We start from the raw sequence: 21,917 nt of genomic DNA, 5'->3' as shown, positions 1-21,917 counted from the left end.
ACTGGTACAGCGTCCGCGTCACTGCGGCTGCTGCACCAATCGTGAAAAAGACCCTGGCCAAGCCAGCTCCAATCAGCAAGAACCCTGTTATCATGGTTCCAAATTAGATATCTTCAGCGTCCTCGATCGACAGTCCCGCCAGGCACACGATCCTCCATTTCTGCCACCCGTCCATCGTGTATCCGGCAGGGAAAGTACCTCCAGGGCACTCGGGCTCTCCCGAGCCCAGAGTTCTCATTGAGAAAAGGGTGTCAATAGCATTCAGAGACCAGTTGATCAAATCCATAATTCTCTTTAGATTTTAGAGAACAGACTGTGAGAGAGTGTTCCAGGGAAAAGTAATACAAAAAACACAAGACAAGACAAGGACACAAGAAGCTAAGCAGGGAAGATAAGGGAAAGGAGGAGAGGAGAAACGTGCGGCCGCCTTTGCCAAGAACCAAACGAAAAGTCACTCCACCTTTTCCGGCTGAGGACCATGGCCTCATTCTGTCTTAGTGCTTTCTCTAATTAAACAACAGACTTGACACTTTACTGTGTCCTCTAAACTGAATTTTCAGTGGTACTATACAGAAATACAAACATGAATTCTAAAAAAAATGTTTGAATTCTTTTGTGTTGACTGTCAATTGTATTTTTTTTTATTACCTATAGAATTTTTAAACAACAGATACTGACCCTAAGTGCAAAGAGTCCAGCTTTCCCCCAAAAATTGATTCCTCGAAAAGTTATGAAACACTGAGCTCCCCTAAATAAACTGCTTTTATAGATTAAAAGTATCGGGATCAGTATCGGTATAAGCAATACTGGCCCTGTAGTTACTTTGTATCAGATTCATTTTGTTGTTGTTGCGTTAGACTTTTAATTTGTAAACCATTAAAGGAAGTTGCTTCTTGGAGCAGCTGGTTTGACAATAATGCCGCTGCTACAGTTGTGTTTGAGCAAAGGTGATGCCAACATCCGCTGAGGGAGAGCCAGAGCGCAGACAATGAGGGGCTGTTAGAGGAAGGAAAAGCGGTATTTCTCACTTCCACCTTATTTTTTCTATAGCAGGAAAAAACAGCGCAGAGGATCCAGCCAGTGCGCGCTGATTGTTGTGTTCAAAACAAGGCGGGGCTGACGCCGCCGTCTGATTTTGGACAAACCACAAGTAGGTTAGCGCAGACACTAAGAGGGGAGAGTGCTGCTGCTACCCCCCGCCGCTGCTTTTGTTGTTTTTTATGACATCTGAAAGTCAAGCATGAATTCAGCCGAACAGACGGTAACGTGGCTCATAACGCTCGGAGTCCTGGAGTCTCCCAAGAAAAGCATCTCGGATCCAGAGGCTTTCCTCCAGGCGTCCCTGCAGGATGGAGCGGTGCTGTGCAGGCTGCTGGAGCGACTCAGACCCGGGACGGTGGACAAAGTAAGTAAATGCAAGGGGAGAAAGAGGTACAACTGACTAATAATAACCCAGTGAAATCGATATAATATGGGGAAGCAAAAGAAAGGAAAACTGTGTTAAAAGTGTTCATGATAAGAGCTTCATGATAAATATTACATGAGACCAATTAAGCTTCATCCTGCGGAATTAAATATCCCTGGATGTGTAGGGTTTAAAAATAACAATCTTAAAAAACAACAAAACCCCCCCCCCCACTCCAATCACTTTGCAGAATATAAGATTTTTTTCTCTTACATTTTTCTTTTGAGTTGATTGTGAGGAAAATCTAAAATCAGTTCTTGCTACTTGAAAATACGACAATTTGATACTCACCACTGCAGTACAGGCTTCTTTTTCCCCCTCAAGTATTATTTTTATTTCACAATTAAAAAAAATATTCATGTCTATGGGAATATAAAAACAGGAGGCAGCTTGTGAAGTTATATGTAAATGTGACCCGACTTCTGCATTAAAAATAGAATATTTTACTGAAACGCACCTAATACCAGCAGAAATACTTCTAACTGCCAATTGTACTTAATGCACGCTACTTAGAGCATCATTATTCAACTATGACACTACATGTGTTTTGCTTCATAGGAAGTCAGAGCCAGTTCTAGAGTTTAGGAAGCTTACTGCTTTAATGTACAGGCTTATCAGCTCATCACACACACACACACACACACACACACACACACACACACACACACACACACACACACACACACAGTGGACCATGAACCAGTCAACGTCATATCCTACTTATCCAACCTCCCTGGGAGATCTTAAACCTGTTTCAAAGTAACCTGCGCACAGGGAGGGAGTCGTCCTATCAAAATAGAGGCACGAACCATGTCATTATCTACGGCTTGTTGCTCATTAGAATTATTATTATTTTCTTATTTAGGAGGATAGCTCATAGCTAGTTGTCTTCGGTGAAGACTATGCGCTTATTTTAAGTTAGACGATATATGTTGTTTTTTTTTATTTCTGTTAAGCACATTTTGTGATAAGTAGTATGATGATAACATTAAAACCCGATGAACTAGCTGAAAAATTACATTATAGTACAAGCTCTGTGTATTTGTTGGCTACTTCCTTATTATTGTTTAACGAAAGCAGGCAGTTAAAGGTATGAAAACAATGCTTTTACTCTGAAAATTAAACCCGGATGTTTGACTGATTACCCGAGCTGGCTTGATCCTGGAAAGCAGCAAGTGCATAGGCAGCAAACGGCTGGAATAAGATTGTTTTCAAGCGGACGAAACCTTAGACACCTTCAGGAACTCTTCTGTGTCTATTATGAGTTGACAATTTGGGCTAATTTGGTGTTGTTGTGTTTTTTTCTTCGTGCACAGTTTTTCCAGGAGCCGAGGGGCGACAGCGAGTGTCAGAGGAACATAACCGAGTTTGTTAAAGGTTGCGGGGCTTTCGGTGTGGAGGTGAGTTAATGCACCCGTAATGTGCCCATTAACTGCGGGAAGCCTCGGGTGCAGCGTGTCCTGTGGTTTCACAGAGAGTTTCATTGTTTGAATGGACCCCCTTTTTTCTTTTTACTTAAAAAAATGCATTTGTTATAGTAGCTGCTAATGGCACGAGACAGTACTCACGAGCTGAAAGTGTGTCGTTAATGAGTGAATACCTGTGGCTATTTCTCCTCGAGCAAGCATTAAAAACACAATTGTGTCCACTTGTTTTAATTCAATTCGTTAATTACATATTTATAAACACTGAAAAACACTGGAAGAAGGTGACCTCATAAGAAATAGATCCTAATGGAAGCCCTTTTCAGCTTTATTAATGCTTACTAAAGGTTTGTACATACCCATATGAGCCATTTTGGGGTATTCAGACACTTTTAAGCTTTATTACTGTATAATAATCTGTAAATATGAGGCTTTATATCATCAGGTGTGCTGTTTATGTGATGTTCATGTGGTCCAGGCAAACTTGGGAATGATTTTTCATAAAATAAACTCGAAAGTTATAGTTTTTACTAGTTAGTCATTGATAAAGTCTTTAGCAAACGCCTAGATGCGTGGTGCTTTATATAAAAGTTGCACAGTTTTGCTTTTATTTAGACAAGGTGGGCGTATCCTCATATGATACACTCCTCTACCCATGCTGAAAACCACCAGCTGTGGTGTTGACTGTGAGGAGCAGAGCCAGTAAAAGTAGGCCAAAATGAGTTGATTTTCAGTCTGTCTCAAAGATGTTTCGAGCCCACAGGCTTGTATGGCTGTTGCTGCCTGTAGACCATTTGTAGTTATGGAAACAAGAAGCAGAGATAAGCGTGGATGCTCTGTTTTCATTTCTGACTTGGCAGCAGTATTCAGACTGCACAACAGATCAATAATTGGGTATGTTTGTTTTCAGGATGACTATAGTCCAGACTAAAGATGCACCAAATGTGAAATTCTGGGCCCATACTAGGGTCTAAAATAAAAAGAGCTGATGCTAGGAGTGATCCATTTTTATGTTTTTTTATTTCTTTGTCATTTTTCTTATCACTTGTTTATTCTTTGCTTCCACGTGGGACACAACAGCTAAACACAGGCCATCACCACAGGTTAATATCCTTTATAATGACAGAGAATGACATCAATGTCTGTCGGTTATATTGGTGCGTTGCTGGTCGATACCATTGAGTTGTGGGTGATCCCATTTGGAATAAGAGAAAAACACAGGTAGTTAATGTGTGACTTGATCATTACCATAGTTCTCATTTGGGGGCGTGCTTTAAGTCAAAGGGAGTGTGTTGTTGGAGGTGGAGCAGACTTTTCTGCTGATCTGAATGCTGTTTCAACTACTGCCGTTAATATTTGGGAATGAATAAGCAGTTGTTTGGCACAGAAAGGGTTAAGTATGAAGCTGGATATTGAATTTGTTATAAAATGCTGTGCTAAAAATATCCATACCGCTCTCAGTGTTCAGAATCGCATATTAGGGTGTGTGCTTGTGTCTGTGTTTGCACAACGGCAGGCCCAGGAGCCAGGTTATATCCTGGCTCACAGTGAATGTGAAGAGAAAGCTAGTAAATAGTGTATGATGTGACACACACACACCCATGTACACACTATTGATCTTAGCCGTGGAAAAAGCCATGGGGTCATAATTGAGAAGAGTAGATTACGCAACACAAGAGTCAAGGTTCTAGACGTGTAGCGTGGTTTCGCTCAGGACTTGGAAAACAACTGTGGGCTTTTAGAAGAGGAATGGAAGGAACATGAAAAGATGAAATGAAGGAGAGTAAAAGAGTGGGCTGATGTAATGCTGCACGCCAGGCAGCCCGAGCCAGTGGGTTTTCCAATCAGCTTGATTAGAGGCATGCCAGCCATGTTGCTGGAAGCCAAGGTCTCCATTACTAGCAGTCTGACTGACATCAGCATTGTAATTCTCTCAGACAGTCCTCGGGACAAGAAGAGGGCGAGCCAGACTGTGTGTGTCCAGCACAAGAGGATTAGAGAGCGGGCAATAAGTGCCGGCTTGAGCGTGGACGAACGCTGAACGTGATTAAGAAGAGCTGCACAGTTAATAAAAAACCCCCCAAAAAACAGTCGTGATCATAGATTGGCGTCTGCTGTTAATTAAACTTGACCAGGGTGGGACAGTGATCCTGTGCATTTTGAGTGCCTTCGCTGCAACAGTAGATCAAGTGCTGCCTATAATCAGGTAAGCTGTTTGACCTATGACAGGTGTTTGTTGTAAGTGAGTTGTGACGGTAGGTGCTCGTCTACAGATGCAGGCGAGAAAATCTACAGGGCAAAGTGTAAGACAAGCATATTGCATGCTTGATTTTTTTTTTTTAAGGATTGTCTGAATTTGTAATTGTAGTACATTTTTTCTTTCAGCCTAATATGCTTCAGTGGAGCTAAAGTAATCCTAGCCTAAATCTTAGGACTCTGGTTGGACAGAAGTAAGAACATTTGTCAGTAACTGCCAAATGTAACACGTAGGATGTCTGTGTCAAATGCATTTTCCTTCATTAGTTAAAGTGCTTTTTTTGTGTCAGGTGTCAGATTGATCAGGGGCCTGCATTAAACGGCTAAAATGTGTTCACATGCAGCTGTAGCACTGTTGCTAAGTCTCATTTTGTGTCTTGGGCCAGTGCCAGTAGGAGAGGTGAACGTGTGAATTAACTTTTGGGTCCACGCTGCTCTTGACTACCAGTCAAGCTTGTATGCATAAATCAAACCAGAGCACTTTCCGAAAAATGCAACATAAAAGGACAGTGTGGTTTTATTTATTAGATCAAAGCGACTCAGTCTGCGCAGAAACAGAGAATGAAGATTACAGATGTTCTTTCTTTTTAAATAGCTCTATTTTCCAAAGCTGACTTTTATGCCTCAGTATCGCCCCACCTTCACGGCTTGGGAATTTAGAAGTCATTCAGTGTGTGTGGTGTACACAAGATTAGGAGCCTCACAAGTATGTTGATTATGGTTTTGTGTGTCTGTGTGTGTAATGTGGAGATTAATGAGGGGGGGCTCAGACTTTAAGTAATCCTGGTCCAGACTGTAGTTGGAGTAGGGATGTAAGCCCCCCACTAACTACTTGTGTTTCTTAATTTTTTAGGCGGACATACTTCTTCATTATGTACATTTACAATTATTCAAGTGAACCAAATAGGAAGAAGATATTTTCTTGTAGTCTTGTTTTTTGTTGCCCTTTGTTTTTCAAACCCCTTTTATTTGCTTCCACATTTCTATGTGAGATACATGCACAGCTATTTCAGGAAGGCAGTTTGTGTGATTCTTGATGTCATGCTCTATGAATTTATTATGAATGTGTATTTTCCCCACTTTACGTCAAACCTCTCTATGGTTTATTGCTGTTCTAAAATTCCCTTCATATTCTTTATTTGGTTTTCTCTCCTTGAAGCCTTTCGAGGTCAATGACCTGCTGCAGGGACTGAACTTCTCTAAGGTGCTAAACTCCTTGGTTGCCCTCAACAAAGCTACTGAAGGTAAGATCACTGTGTGTGTGTGAGAGCAGTATTTATTCCATCTCTGCAAACATTTGGACTTTTTTGGAGCATCTTCCTGTTTGGCCACCACATGAATTTAAGATGTATTCAGTTGCATCATGCATTTGCAGATTTGAGTGTTTCTGGGGACACCGTATGTGTGGCACACTCCTCAACCTCAAGGATCAAGTCCTTTGACTCTCTGAACACTCAGAGTCGCTCCTTGAAACTGCTGCAGCCTCAGTACCGCAGCCTGGTGAGTAACCACGTCAAAGATAAGAACGGTAATAACAGCAAACAAACAGCAACAGGGTTAGAAATATTATTGTGTTGTGAAAAAGTTTAATCCTCTAAAGTCCCCTGAAGGTGGTGCCTGCCTGAACACGACTAATAAATAACAGCTTTCTGTTTTCACGTTGTTTTCCGCTCCTCTCGTTCACAGGACATGTCAGAGGGCAGTGGGTGTGGCCAGCTGTTGGTCAGGGCACGCTTCCCCTTCCAGCAGACCAATGAGGACGAACTGTCTTTCTCCAAGGGTGACCTCATTATTGTGACCAGGCAGGAGGAGGGGGGCTGGTGGGAAGGCACGCTGAAGGACAAGACTGGGTGGTTCCCCAGTAACTATGTACGGGAGCTGAAAGGAAATGGTGGGTTAAACTATTACTGCTTCAGATGTTGTTGTTGTTGCACCACTGAGGAGAAATAACTCCTTATTGCTTTGGTCACAGAGGACAGTTTGATACCTTTCTGCACATGGGCCTCATGTTAAGATGTTTGACTTTACATATTCCCATCTTCAAGCCTGTCAGCAGATTTAGAGCAGCTTGCTTATAAAATATTTTGAACATTTTGCTTCCATCATGCACGATATGAGCCATTAATATTATATGACAGTTTCAAGTTTTAAAATGCAGTAAAATAAACATTGGAATTGAAAAAAAAACACTCTGCTAATATCAATTTAAAGTGAGGGTTGTTTCCCCCAAAGCAGCAGCAAAGACACACAACCAGATACACACAAACAGACTTCCTGCATGTCTGTTCTTACTGATTATAACTTCCTGACCTCTTTTAGTTGAATGATTTCTCAAGGACTGGACAAGATATCCTTGGCACGTACTGTAATTGAGATTTATTTCATATGTCATATTTCTTTTTGGGTTTGTTTGTTTTGTTCAGAAATTCCCCTCATTCCTCGCCGTTCTTTAACATAGTTGCATAGTTAGGTTTCTTCACCCTGGAATTCAACAATAATCAACATATATGAGCTTTTTCTGCCTTTATTTTAATACTAACATTGTGTTTCTTCTTTTGACATCTTAGGTTAAATTTGTTGGTTAGTTTTGTTGCTTTTGGGGGAGGAAAGGCAGGACAGAAGGAAGAAAGCTTTGCAATAACACAAAGAAAGGAAGTTCCAGAGCTGCTGTATAAAAAGAAACTTCCTGACTTTAACATCACAGCAGAAAACTTCAACCGTGATAACAGCACTCTGAGGAATGGCAGTAAATCCAAATGTCCAGTGGGAGTTGTTTGATGTGTGAGATAGCAGGCTTATACTTGTGATTGCTGTGCCTGTTTGTAGAGTCAACAGCGATGACATAAAGCATTCTTTTTGAGAGCAATGAACCAAGATCTAGGAAAGTGTCTTTCATAGCTTCCTTAGGTTGCTCTTTAGTTTCTGTAGTCTGTCGGGTGAGTTTAAAAAGTGCATTAAGACAACCATTATCTGGAACATACTTTTGTGCTGTTGTCGCTCGTCTTGCCTTACTTTGCAGTGTCTACAAATAGTGAAGAGAAGAATACGAGAAGGTTTCTGTTATGGGCCACCCAGGGCTGTAATAACAGTGGCCTGGACAATGAAATGACATGACATTGTCGAGTCAGTGAGTTATAGCATTCAATCACTGGTTGACCTACATACTGGATCAGCCACAACATTGTCCTGCAGTTGGAGAATGTTGGAGCTTTCATCCCAAAAAAATTGTTTCTATGTGACATTTTCTGAGGGAGATTTTCTGGGTGCTCTTGTGCAGCGACTGTTGATCTTTTGTTACTAGATGAGACGTTCGGTATCAGTGCACCACAGTGAATGGAAGATTTATTGCTTTAGTTGCTGTGTGAGCGATCAGAACTGTTACTTTTTGGTCGTTGAACTTTGCCTTTTGATCAAGTTTGTCTTAAATTCTTAGAAAGGAAACTGTAGGGAGTTAAGTTGGTAAAATAAAACACACAGTGACTTAAGAATGTGTTGTGTTGTTATATGAGCACATCACTTTTATTTTTATTTGACAAAATTTGTATGTAGCTTGTATTTTGTTTTTTATCTCTATTTTAAAGCCAGTGACCCTCTTTCTCCATTTTTTTTTCTTTTGTTGATATTTTTAGACAAAACGTTAGACAAGCCAAAGTCTGGGACGCTCAAAAGTCCGCCCAAAGGCTTTGATACCACTATCATCAACAAGACCTATTACAATGTGGTAAGTATCACAATCTTAAGAAATTCTATGTGTGTGTGAGTGTTTGCTCACCTACATTGTGCCAATGGATGGATTTCTTAAGTGTGTGGGCTTTTGTGGACTGTTGCAATCTGTTCTTTTCCACACATCTATTTAATGATTGTGTAGCATGTAATTGTGGAGCTTGCATAGCACCCCTACGTGTGTCATCCTTGTGTGTACGTGCATGTGTGTGTGTGTGAGTGTGGCGCAGATGTAATGTAGGTTATTTCTTCCATTCCACTGGTTTCTGGGGCAGCCTTGCCTCAGGGTTGGCTACTGCTGATGCTTGCGTGAGTGTTTGTGAGTGTTTCAATAATGCAACAAGCTGCAAAACCTCACAAGACTATCCATCATTGGGTGGTTTACCTGAGTGTGTCTCACGCACACACACACACACGCACACACAGACGTGCCTGAAGTCAAAGCTGTTCCTAAAAAAGAAATTCAAAAACACGAAGACATAGATAAAAGTTATTGTGTTTTTTCTCATAAAAGAATCCCCCAAAGCCTTAGAACAGAAGCTTTTAAAGCAGAAGATGCATGCTTTTCATCTGTTTGTGTGCTTTTTCATGATTGGTTGCACACTGGCATCGTCTCCATCTCCTCTTATAGATCATTTTTAAATAAAAAAATATAATATATAAAATAATATATACAAAAATATAATTTACAGTTGCTTAAAATGCTGGTAAACATATACTGGCTCCTGGCCTGAGGGGAGACACAGCGCTGTCTTATCTGTCACCGTGCAATTCATTAACCTCATTACTGTGAGGTTTCTGATGTCATGGCGAGATTAGCCAGTTAGCCTGCGGAGTCAGACCCTTGGAAAGCTAATCGAGCCAGGACAACACTACAGTTCCCGAAGGCTCCAGTGACTTTCCCTGTTAGTTTGTGACAAATGCGCTTCCCACTGAAAAGCTGTTTCCTTATAAACTCATATAACGCTGTACAATTATCCAAAACCTGAAGATAGACGTTTACAGTGATAGGAAACTGAATGGCCTGGCACTTTTTCACTCTTTCACTCTTTCCTTTTATATTTTAATAGTATCACTTAACATAAGTAATGGAAAATGTTGTGTGTGTGTGTGTGTGTGTGTGTGTGATGGCTTTTTCAGGTCCTACAGAACATCCTGGAAGCAGAGACTGAATATTCAAGGGAGTTACAGAGTCTCTTGGGTTCATACCTTCGCCCACTTCATCCCACAGACAGGTAGAGTTATTTTTACACCTTTCGTTGTTTTATTCAACAGAGTCCGATTTTAGAGGGGGAGGAAACACACACAGGCATATCTATTACACTGTCGTAAATCTAAATTGAATATGTATACACATATATCTAATATTTACACACACATATGACAGAATATATTATTTGCTGTCCCTGTACATTCTGGAGCCAGGCATACTGTTATTATATATTTCAGGTAGATCCACATCAGACATGTACTTTAAATTACAGTGCCTTTACCTTGAATACATTTTCCTTAATATACTTTTTCTGTATTATCCTTATAGGGTATAAATGTTTGAAATTACGAGGCAGGTTTTAACAGTACTTGGCTGAATATAATTCATGAAATAGTTGGATCGATCTGACAGGTTATCTGTATATCTGTCTGTATATATACAGTGTGGTGTGTCACACTTGTGTGTTAGATGTTTTCTGACACACCATCAGAGTTAATGCTCTGCTCTCTCCTCTCTTCTGCAGACTCAGCAGTGTTGACATCGGTCACATTCAGGCAAACCTGGAAGACATTTCAACCTTTCAGCAAATGCTGGTTCAGTCTTTGGAAGAGCACACCAAGTCAGTATATATTTATTTTCTTAGTCTTTACTGTGCATGTAATATTTTTGAGTTTTGACTGATGACCTGTGATAGACTGGAGATAGACTGGATGGATGCATGGATGGAGTTTGGACTGACTGGTCAGTTTGTTAGTGACAGACATTTCTTTCTTCTCTGAACCTTGCTTGCTTTACTGAATAAAGTTTGACTGCTGTATTTGCAGGTTGTTAATTACACATGTAGTATATGTTTTTCTGAACTTTGGCTATCATATAACTTCTCTATAGCCTTTCTAAAACATGCACAATACTCAGATGAACTTCCCATGTTCACATCCTGTTGCACTAAGATTACTCAGACCAGCAGCTGTCCTGAATGGACCTTCATGTTGGCGATTATTGTAACAACAGCGACATCTATTGGTCATATGAAGTCATACAACCGGTTTTTCCAGTTTGGACAAGTACACGATGATGATAATGATTTTTTTGGGGGGTAATAAAAATCTTAAACCTGATGAACAACAGCAGCTGAGCCTGTGTTTCATTCGTATAGCTGACGATTGGTTGTGTGTCACTAAATGATCTCTTTAACAGAAGACATTATAGTTTTAAAGTTTGGTCTTGAAATGTTGTTTTCCCATCAGTTTTCACTTCTGTTTTATGTTAAGGCTGAAGGCTGGCTAACACCCATAATTACCACAGAGTGAAACTTTTATCTTTATGTGCAGCAAGTATACTAGGATTCTGCTTTTATCCAGACTGGTATTGTCATGTCATTTGTGTGTGTAGACTTCCTGAGAGCCAGCAGAGGATTGGAGGGTTCTTCCTGGGCCTGATCCCCCAGATGAAGAAAATCTATTTGACCTACTGCTCTAATCACCCTTCTGCTGTCAATGTACTGACACAACACAGGTACTGTCTGATCATTTTAATCCACAGAAAAAAACTTTCTATCCCGAAAGAGTAAGCTTGTGCTGTATTTTGTATATTTTGTCTGTGTGTGTGTATCACAGTGAGGAGCTGAAAGAGTACATGGAGTCAAAAGGAGCACCCCCCCCTGGGATCTTGGCACTGACCACTAGCCTAAGTAAACCCTTCATCAGACTGGATAGATACCCAACCCTGCTGAAAGAACTGGACAGACATATGGAAGTAAGCTTGAATCGCTCCCTGTCTTTCTGCATCTCTGCTAGTATACTCAAGTCCTGCAAAATTTAATTGAATCATTTTATCGAATGATGATAACTGGGGAAGAGAATGTTGACAAGAGGGAAAAAGGTTATTTGTTTTCATGTGATTAAATCTTGAATCTTGTCTGTCTTTTAGGACCAACACCCTGACAGAGCTGATCTACAGGCTTCTATGACAGCCTTTAAAAGCCTCTCTGTAAGACACATGCTTATCAGTCCTTAAACATTAAGCTAGTCAAATGTAATGTGCATGCTAATGTAGCCCAGAAGTGAGGGGTACAAAGTGTATCAAACTACTCAACCTGCAGAAAGTAACCCATAAGAGGCGACTAATGGTGTCTTGTGTTACATTTTTTGAGTTTGAGTGTAATTTTATGACCTGTTTTTTGTACATTTAACCTCTGTTTCACTGTATCAATCAGAAATGATGTCACGGAGCTTTTGAATGCCTGTTCTGTGTTTCTGTGTCCTCAGGCTCAGTGTAAGGAAGTCAGGAAGAAGAAGGAACTGGTGTTGCAGATTTTAACAGAGCCGATCAGAAACTGGGAGGGAGATGATATCCGAACTCTTGGCCCTGTCCTTCACATGTCCCAGGCCGCAGTTCACTCACAGAACTGTCCGGTACTTATCATGACCTGCAAGAGCTTAACAACACACAGAACCTGTTGTTATCTTTCTGAAATGAAAGGCATCCTCAAAGGCCAGCTACTGATTAGCCAGAAAAACCTGAGCATACTTGTCAAACTTAGCGTTTACACAAACTGTGCTGTGTGAATGTACCAGAAATTTATATTCACTCCCACAATGAACACCGTTCAGTTCACAGTTCAATTCAATTTTATTTATACAGCACTTGGCACTTTTATAGTGCAAGGTAAACCCCTGCAATAATCCAATAAAACATCCTATTTTTCAGGAGTCAAATGAATGCTACCTCCTTCTCTTCCATCACACTCTGCTCATGGTCTCTGCCAGCCTGAGAATGAGTGGATTCATCTATCAGGTATGGCACACTTGATTTGATCGCTGTAATTTCCACAGTAATGTTCCTGTTACTAACATGCATGTATTTCTTTGAGGTGTCAAACATTACTAGCTTATCTGGTGCACTGATGAACACTGTTTCTGGTTGGTCTGCAGGGGAGGATACCATTATCAGGAATGCTTATTTCCAGGATAGAGGATGGAGAAAACTTGAAGAATGCTTTTGAAATATCTGGTCAGCCCCTTTCTTCATTTACTACAAGACATTTCAGCTTAGCTCTTTTATAGAATCTCACTTGATTTCAGCATCTTTACACTCATGGCCTGTTTCAAATATGGGGTTTCACAGACAGTTTGCTCCTGGTGATCTCACATTTACATTAGGCAGGAACACTGGGAGTCCGGGCATTTTCGCCAAAACTCTGAGATTCAGGGATTGTTTTTGCACAAATTCATTAATAATAAGAACCCAGAAGATACACTCCTTGCAGGACATGCTGAAAAGCATAAAGTGATTACTGTTGCAGTTTAACCCTCAAGTATAATTTGCTTTTTTGAGGACATATTTAAAATTTTAACATGTATACAAACTATTTTCACAAAATATTTTTAAAAATTCAGAAAATTCAGAATTTTTTTATTATGTTTTACCTACACTTCTGCTTTTTTGTGAAACAATATTATTCCAAAGACTATGGAAATAAAACTACTGAGAGATCTATCCAGAACAACTATCAGGACACCCGTGAATGAGTCAGCCAAGTCTGGTATTGTAATTGTTAGAATCCTGCACAGGAGTTGGCTGCAAGTTTACAGTCCAAGAAAACAAAAACACTTCTACATAAAAGACAGCTTCAAGCTAGATTGCAGTATGTTAAAGACGACCTGGAGAAGTCGTCACACAGTCGTTCACACTGGAACTGCGTCCTTTGGTCAGATGAGACAAAACTAGGGCTCTAGGGCAGAGACGTTGCTTATGTTTGGAGAAAGCAGGAAGAGGTGTACAACCCAAAGGCCAAACAGTGGTGGGAGTATTATGCTGTGAGAATGCTTCAGTGCATCTGCTGCTGAGAATCTCGTCAATATGGAAGGAATCATGAAGAACGACGGATTTGTGAAGATTCTGAAAGAAACCCTCAAGAAAGCAAAACTGGGTCTGGTTCTTCGCTTTTTCATCCAACACGCCTCCCACCAGAAGCCCAAAGTGAATGTTACAGACTGGCCTGCACAAAGCCTTGATTTGAACTGATCTGTATATAGTAAAAAATAGTCAGTTTTGCTTATGGATAAAAAGTAAGGGCTGTCGTACAAAACACAAGTAGCACATTCAGCATAATTTGGAAAATATAAGAATGACTGACTGGGGAGAGGAAGGTCAGGTTTCTTTTGTATTTGTATGATGTGTGTGCTTGTCTGCAATATTAACATCTTCCACTTTGTGTGGGTCATTGTGCAGGCAGCCAGGGTGAGCGCATCCAGGTAGCATGTAACAGTCAGCACGATCTGCAGGAATGGCTGGACCTTCTCACTAAACACACCCACGCTCCGGCTGCATCCACACACAAGACTCTGTCTGTCTGTCACACAGTAAGTCGGCACATTTTCTACAAAATAAATGAATTACAGCTCATCCACGTCATTTCCTTCTAATTTCCTCTCCTCTGATTCCTCCTCTTTTTCCACTTCACCCACCTCCTCCCAGCTGCCCTCTCACCCTGTCACTCCCTCTAGAAACTCGGAGTCTCGTGGAGGGAGCAGTGTGAGCACTTACCACACCCTTCCCCATGTCTCCTTGCATGGAATGGGAATCAGCAGCCCTATGTGGGGACCCCTGGAGCCACCGAGTACCCCCAAACCCTGGAGCTTAAGCTGCCTTCGCCCTGCTCCTCCACTCCGGCCCTCTGCTGCTCTCTGCTACAAGGAGGTGCTCGATTTTATAGTTTATTACAGAATAGATATTGCTTTTGGCGTCCTTTTTTTGCAAACATTTTTCTAAATTCACTTCTGTTGTATTGCGTGATATAATCCAAGACTTGACTGAAAAAGTGAAATCTGAATTTTATTTTTTATCTTTTTTTGAAGGACATGAGTAAGAGTCCTAAGAATGTGAAGAAGCTCCTCCCGAAGAGGAAGCCAGAGAGGAAACCATCAGAAGAGGACTTCACTGTTAGAAAAAGTAAGAACAGAAACTTGAACTTTCAACTATAAAATGTTGCCATGGGGACTTCTATTACTTCATAGCAACATAACTAATAATATTATTAGTAGTGAATCTAAATTTCTTCAGTTGCTTCTATTAGATAATGTTTAAGTACTATAAACTTTAATCTGTCAGAGTCACGCATTTTGCTAAACTTCCAGCTGGACAGCAGTGTAACACTGAATAAAACTGGAATAGTTTTTGAAGCGTCTTAGACTCAAGAAAGTAACTCGTCCATTGTGACAGCCCATTAAGTACATTTCTATCAGATTTTATGAATGGAAGGAGTTCTCTCTAAGAGAGTAAACCAGCATATTCATTTCATTAGCAGAAACCCAGTTTTTAATAAAAACAATGCATAGTCCTCACCTCTGCTGAAATCCAAACTGTGTAGATTTTCTTTGGTGATCACTTTAACTTTGATACTGTATGTGGTTGAAGTTGGAGTCAGCCTTTATTGAATCTTTTAGAAAGCTGTACAGTGAAGAAATGTCCACCAGAGGGCGTGTAGGTGCAGTCTCATCAGCTCAGTTCCCTGGTCTGCCCTTGTCTCTCAGGTACAGCAGCTCTAGAGGAGGATGCTCAGATACTCAAAGTCATTGAAGCTTATTGTACCAGTGCCAAGACACGACAGACTCTTAACTCCAGTGAGTACGCACACATCCATCAGCGCAACATATGTAAACGCATCATGCATAGAACTACATAGTTGCTGTGTCTTATTGGAAACCATTGTTTGTTTTCTGCTTTTGGCTCTAACAGTTTTTTCTCTCTTCTCCTTTTATGTCTTACCTCACTTCCTCTGTTTTCCTCATGCTCCAATTATTGTGTTAACTGTTAACATACACATTGTGCTACTGGGTTTTATTAACATCATCCATTTATTTTGTTAATTTTGTCATCACTATGTTTATATTTTTTATCCCATACAACCTGGTTTTCTGGTTTTATAAATTATCGGTTACACTTTCACTTTGGTTTATATTCCTTCCTTCATCCCCCAAACATTCAATTTGGTTTTTCAAATGCCGTCCATTGCTGGTTCTGTAAAGCCTGGCAAGGAACTGACCTCATGCACAACCACGTACTCGCTGACAACAGCCTCACAGTGGCTGGCTTGCCTGGCAACCCTCCGTGTTCTGACCAATCAGAGGACTCGGATTATGACAGTATCTGGACTGCCCATAGTTACAGGACTGCCTCATTTTCTCGTAAGATATCGATGTTGCAAACCCCGACATGATGCTGAACCAGCTGGTTTACATAGTGATCGATATGTACAGTGTTGTGGAAAAGTATTTGCCCACTTCCTGATTTCCAGGTTTTTGCATATTTGTCACACTTACATGTTTCATATCATAAAACACATTTTAGACAAAGATAATCCGAGTAGCTACAAAATGCAGTTTTTAAATGGTAAAAATGTTTTTATTCAAACCCTTCTTGGCCCTGTGTCTAAAACGAATTGCCCCATAAAAACTGATTGTTTCCCCTCTTGGTAGAAAGGACTACAATCCAGCATTTGTGATAACTGGAAATTAGCCTTTTACATCAGTGTGGAGGAATCTTGGCCCACTCGTCTTTGTAGATTTATGTTAATTCAGCCCCACTGGAGGGTTTCAAGCATGTACTGCCTCTTTAAGGTCATGGCAAAGCATCTCAATCGGATTTAAGTTTCGATTTTTTGTGTTTACTTTCATTATCTGTGTCTAATATTACAATTTGTTTGATAATCAGAAATATTTAAATGTGACAAATATGGACAACACTAAGAAATCAGGAAGGGGGCAGATATTTCTTCAAAGCATCTTATATATTAGTGTAGTGATTTAAACCTTCCCCTTGCTGTCCGTATACCTGTGTACTGTGTATCTGTGCTGTATAATATGTACATAGTAGTTATCTCTGTGTATTACCCTGTGTGTATTCTCATTAGCATACAGCAGTCTGCTAATATACCTGATAGTAAAGTCTGTTTATTGCTGTTTGAAATGTATACAAACAAAACAAGCAAGTAGACAAGTACAGTAACATAATAACTGGTGATACGTTCATGACAACCATACAGATTGCCTTTCACTGCAGGTTTAACCTCCTAAGACCTGAACTCTTCTATGGCATGCATTTTTAATTTCTCTTTGATATTTGGGCATATTATGACCCAGTGAATGTAAAAACAAGGAATCACCAGATTATCTTTTTTTACCTGATTTTTGTTTCTAAGAAAAATGAGAGCCACATATGAGGATATTCTTTTTAGATTTCGATAAAACAGAGACAGTATAATGTCCTCGTAAGTGGATATCAGGCCCTTGTAGAGCAAAATTTAGTATTTTGGTCTAGACAACCCAAAATGTGACGTCCACATATGTGTACGCCAAGTCCTAGGAGATTAAGTGCATATAGCCTCAGTAAGGCTCCAGGTAAAATGAAACAGATTTCTCAGTGTGCACTTATGGAACAGACGTCTGTCAGAGGTTTGTGTTTGAAAGTGCCACATTTCATTATCTTATATCTGCCAGCAGTGAAGGTAATATTATATCATTTGCTTGCTTGTAGTTTGTAAGGCATCACCTGTTAAAGCCTCTGATATTGTTCTTTGAACTGTATGTTTACAAGTTGAAATGATAAGAGGTTTGTGCATTTGTCACACAGGTTATATTTTTTATAATAACCTGACTGTTGTCGATGTCGAATCAGGTTCCAGTAGGAAGGACGTCCAGGTGTTGTTCCCAGAAGAGGAGAAGATTATAGTGGAGGAAACAAGGAGCAATGGACAGACTGTAGTAGAGGAGAGGTGAGAGACAAAGATGTTTTTTTTAATGTTTGCTATAATGCTTACACACAGAAAACTGATACTGCCTTTATCATCCCTGTGGGCATGCAATTATTATGGCAATAAATAAAAAGAAACGTTTTAAAAATCGAAGGCATAAATATGCTTAATGAAAGTGGAGGATACTAAACAGAATCTCAAAGTATATAAATCCTACATCAACACTCATGCAGAGACTTGTGAAACTGTGCATATTCAGTCAGTGCTGGTGAAGCTAAATAAATAAGAACTGTTTTCTGTGCCTGCAGGAGTCTGGTGGACACTGTGTACAGCCTCAGAGACGAAGTCCAGGAACTCAAACAGGTCTGTCTCCAGTTCTTTTAGAAACAAAGTTATTGCTGCCAAGATCTTCTTACTGTAACCAGTTTATTGCTCGTGTTTTACATAAAAGGTTCAAAATTAGGTCCAAGAACACAGATGGTCTCCAAGAAGTTGCTGGCAGTGTGTTTGAAAGCATGCCTGCATGTTTAATTAAGGACACATGCTGTACTGTCAGATCCTTTATCCTGATACAAATAAAAGAAATTAGGGTTTTGGTTCTACTGACAGAATTACTGCAGATCATTAATACTTTGGAGTATTTTTGTAGTAGCTACAAAGTAGGGATGGAGGCTGTTTCTAAACAGAGATCAGGTCCTGAATGAGTAAAAATATACTTAGTGTGGAGCACAGCGCAGTGTCATGGGTTTTTTACTTTGGTTTCAAGACAAAAGTTCCATATTGGTGTAACGGAGCAGCTGAAAGAAGCCTTTTCTGTGCATCGATGCTATTTATGACCTAGATCACTGTGGTGGCTTTGACCTGACCTTTTCTCTGCCTGTTTCTGCCTTTGCAGGTTCACTTTATTTTTGGCGATGAATTTGATATCTATTGTCTCTCTTTTGATTTATTTTCATCTATTTTTTTCTCCTTATCCTTTCACCCTTCCTCCAGGACAACAAGAGGATGAAGAGGACGCTAGAAGAGGAACAGCGGGCAAGGAAAGAGCTGGAGAGGATTGTGAGGAGAGTTCTGAAGAACATGAACGACCCGACCTGGGACGAAACAAACCTCTGAGATTTGTGTCAGACACTGAAGGATGAGATTAGTTCCTGACTTTTTAATGACTTGGAAATCATTGAACCTGTGTGGACAACAAGCTGCTTATAGTTAATTCCGCTGCAGCATGTCTCCATTTCCGCTAGCTTTGACCTTCACAGTGACCTGTGTGCCAAACTGTGGACCAATGTAAAACACCTGCCAGCTGTTGGCAAAGCTGTCCCAACTGACCTTAAAGCTGTGAAGCCATACTAGCCTGCAGGTGAGCTGATTAGCCATCTTTGAAACACTGACACGAGAATCAAGACTTTTTTTTTTCCCTGTGCTTGTGTACTTCTCTCTCATTCCTTTTTAGTGCAACATTTCACAATTGCTAGGAAAGTGTTTTACTGACTGGCCTTGGGCATGAACACTAGCTCTACATGGGCGTATATATTTCACAGATATTTGAGCTGTGTGGACGAAACTCCTCCTTGAAACTTGAATTTTATTCCCACACTCCACATTTTATTTCTCATTTTCTGATTTTAATATAATCACTTTGGTTCACGGATTTCTGAACTTAAAAAAACTACAAACTTTTTAAATGCAATCTAAGTCTACCAGCACTTATAAGAGACCTCACAGGTTTTACGGGATTAAATTGCATTTTTAGTGTTGTGTTAATACAAAAATGATCCATATAAGTGCATAGCCTTACTGATATTTGCTTGGACCTACTGTGTCAGTTTATCCACCTCTGGGTTTAGACAATTGTGCTTAAACTTGTCAAATAATAAACAAGAAATCATAGAAAAGGGTAGTTGCTGAAAATAAATCAACAGTAGTTAATGTCAAAAGGTTTCTCAGGAATTAAGATGACCATCAGGGAGTTCCAGATTCACATCCATTTCAAATTTCACATCCAAAGCAATATCTCAAAAAAATTGATTTGAAATTGTAATGCAGGGTTACTCATTTTTTTTGTAATGATAAAATAAAAGGAAAAAGTGAGATGATCAATCTTATGGTTGTGAAATTAATAAAATGTATAAGCTACCTTTAAAAACACATCTTAACTTGTGGCAACACATTATTTATCATATGTACACTGTAAAATAAAAGTAATAAAAATGTCAGGGAACAGTCCAGAGTGTAGGAAATAGTCTAACCCTAAAAAACCCCCAATGTAATTCAAAATATCAACAGAAACCATGTAACAATATGAACACTAAGAAAACAATTAGGTTTTTATTTTATTCCACATAAGCGCCGGTACACTAAAACGATGCTCAGAAAAGCTCCCACATTCGTTTTCATGCAGTTCTAACAATTTTTTCAGAGGTAAACGAAACACTCAGAGTGACGGATCTGCACTCCTTCTTTATCAATACCAAAGGCAAAGCAATACAACACTGGAAAATCTTTTTTATGATGTCAGTACGGAACTTATTGTACAATGTTTTTTTATATATATACATATATATGTTTGATGTTATGTTTTTATTCTGGCTTTGATTTGTAACACTCGTTGTTTTCTACTTGACCTCGTCGATCACGCTAAGGTGATTTGTACAGAAAAGCTACGCTTTTCTCGTGCCATTGGGAGAAAAAATCTTTTGTTAAAGCTTTTATCTTTAAAACTTCACTTACAAATGACATATTACTGAAACCAGAACCACATTAATGTAAGCTATGTAATACAGTATGCCATTTTTTGGCGCTAGCTAATGTATTTAACTGAACGTGATTAATGTAAATGCATTGTGTGTTCAGATGTTATAGCAGTGAAGATGATTACATTAGTTACTGTGACAACAATCACACACCCCCCCCCCCCCCCCCCTATTTATTTCACCCATTTCTCTGAGTGAATAAAATATTGAACCAACCGTGGATCTCAGTCTCCATAATAAGTTCTATCATTGATTGTGATTGGTTGGTGTTTCTTTGCCTGTTGTGCGCTGATGTTTTTCTGCTGTTCGCATTTTGATGAATGCCTTCCTGTGTAAGGCCAGCACCACATTAATATTTCTTTTGTTTTATGTTTTTTAGGAGCCCCATGCTGGGCATGTTGTGACATCTTCCTAACACAGTTATACTACAGTAAGGGACAGATGATCAAAAAGGAAAGATGGTTTAAACTAAATTATAAATATAGCATCATTTCATAATAAGGTCTTCAAAAACCTAAAACATAAATGTGAAACTCCATCCATCCATCCATCCATCCATCTTCTTCCGCTTTATCCGGGGGCAGCAGCCTAAGCAGAGAAGCCCAGACCTCCCTCTCCCCAACCAACCCTCTCCAGCTTATCCGGGGGAACACCAAGGCGTTCCCAGGCCAGCCAAGAGATATAATCTCTCCAGCATGTCCTGCGTCTGCCCCGGGGCCTCCTCCCAGTGGGACATGCCCGGAACCCCTCACCCAGGAGGCATCCTTGTCAGATGCCCGAACCACCTCAGCTGGCTACTTTCGATGTAGAGGAGCAGCAGCTCTACTCTGAGCCCCTCACGGATGGCTGAGCTTCTCACCCTATCTCTAAGGGAGAGGCCAGCCACCCTTCGGAGGAAGCTCATTTCCGCCACTTGTATCTGTGATCTTGTTCTTTCGGTCACTACCCACAGCTCGTGGCCATAGGTGAGGGTAGGGATGTAGATCGACCGGTAAATTGAGATCTTCGCTTTTTCACTCAGCTCCCTCTTCACCAGTGTTGGTCAAGTTACTTGAAAAAAGTAATCAGTAACTAATTACTGATTACTTCCCCAAAAAGTAATCCCGTTACTTTACTGATTACTTATTTTCAAAAGTAATTAATTACTTAGTTAGTTACTTTTTAAAAACACGATTTACAACCTGAATAGGTGATAAAGCTTTCTTTCAGCTTTCTTTCAGCCCAATTCTATTTTTTCTGCATAATCCATCATACAAAATGTAATCAAATGGAAAAGTCTCTTTTTTTAACTTGTTTTATCAGTTTTAATCTTTTAACTTTATGCATCAAG

General features: G+C 40.0%; 1 protein-coding gene across 2 annotated transcripts; it reads left to right on the top strand.

Annotated features, from left to right (window-relative positions):
- The first annotated feature begins 908 nt into the window (after positions 1-908).
- Positions 909-20,743, top strand: LOC102205121 (rho guanine nucleotide exchange factor 7-like). 2 transcript variants are annotated; one of them, XM_005750494.1, is made up of 22 exons: positions 909-1,405; positions 2,782-2,865; positions 6,305-6,389; positions 6,521-6,645; positions 6,832-7,036; positions 8,775-8,866; positions 10,009-10,103; positions 10,605-10,700; positions 11,474-11,596; positions 11,698-11,836; positions 12,011-12,070; positions 12,349-12,495; positions 12,791-12,877; positions 13,015-13,093; positions 14,315-14,445; positions 14,561-14,782; positions 14,941-15,034; positions 15,616-15,705; positions 16,111-16,269; positions 17,759-17,855; positions 18,143-18,197; positions 18,828-20,743. In XM_005750494.1, the coding sequence occupies exons 1-22, from the start codon at positions 1,241-1,243 to the stop codon at positions 18,948-18,950; spliced, it is 2,553 nt and encodes an 850-aa protein (XP_005750551.1). In that variant the 5' UTR covers positions 909-1,240; the 3' UTR covers positions 18,951-20,743. The 2 variants fall into 2 exon arrangements, with proteins under 2 accessions (XP_005750551.1, XP_005750553.1); XM_005750496.1 differs by lacking the exon at positions 16,111-16,269.
- Positions 20,744-21,917: the final 1,174 nt, after the last annotated feature.

This window comes from Pundamilia nyererei, unplaced genomic scaffold, assembly GCF_000239375.1.
Source record: "Pundamilia nyererei isolate P.nyererei 1_Seehausen unplaced genomic scaffold, PunNye1.0 scaffold00276, whole genome shotgun sequence".
NCBI classification, from domain to species: Eukaryota; Metazoa; Chordata; class Actinopteri; order Cichliformes; family Cichlidae; genus Pundamilia; species Pundamilia nyererei.
This window is presented reverse-complemented; position numbering and strand designations above follow the sequence as displayed.

Coding starts and splice junctions, on each gene's coding strand:
- LOC102205121 (XM_005750494.1), top strand. CDS start 1,241: ATGAATTCAGCCGAACAGACGGTAACGTGGCTCATAACGCTCGGAGTC. Junction 13,094..14,314: donor GAATGCTTTTGAAATATCTG/GTCAGCCCCTTT, acceptor GTCATTGTGCAG/GCAGCCAGGGTGAGCGCATC. Junction 14,446..14,560: donor CTCTGTCTGTCTGTCACACA/GTAAGTCGGCAC, acceptor ACCTCCTCCCAG/CTGCCCTCTCACCCTGTCAC.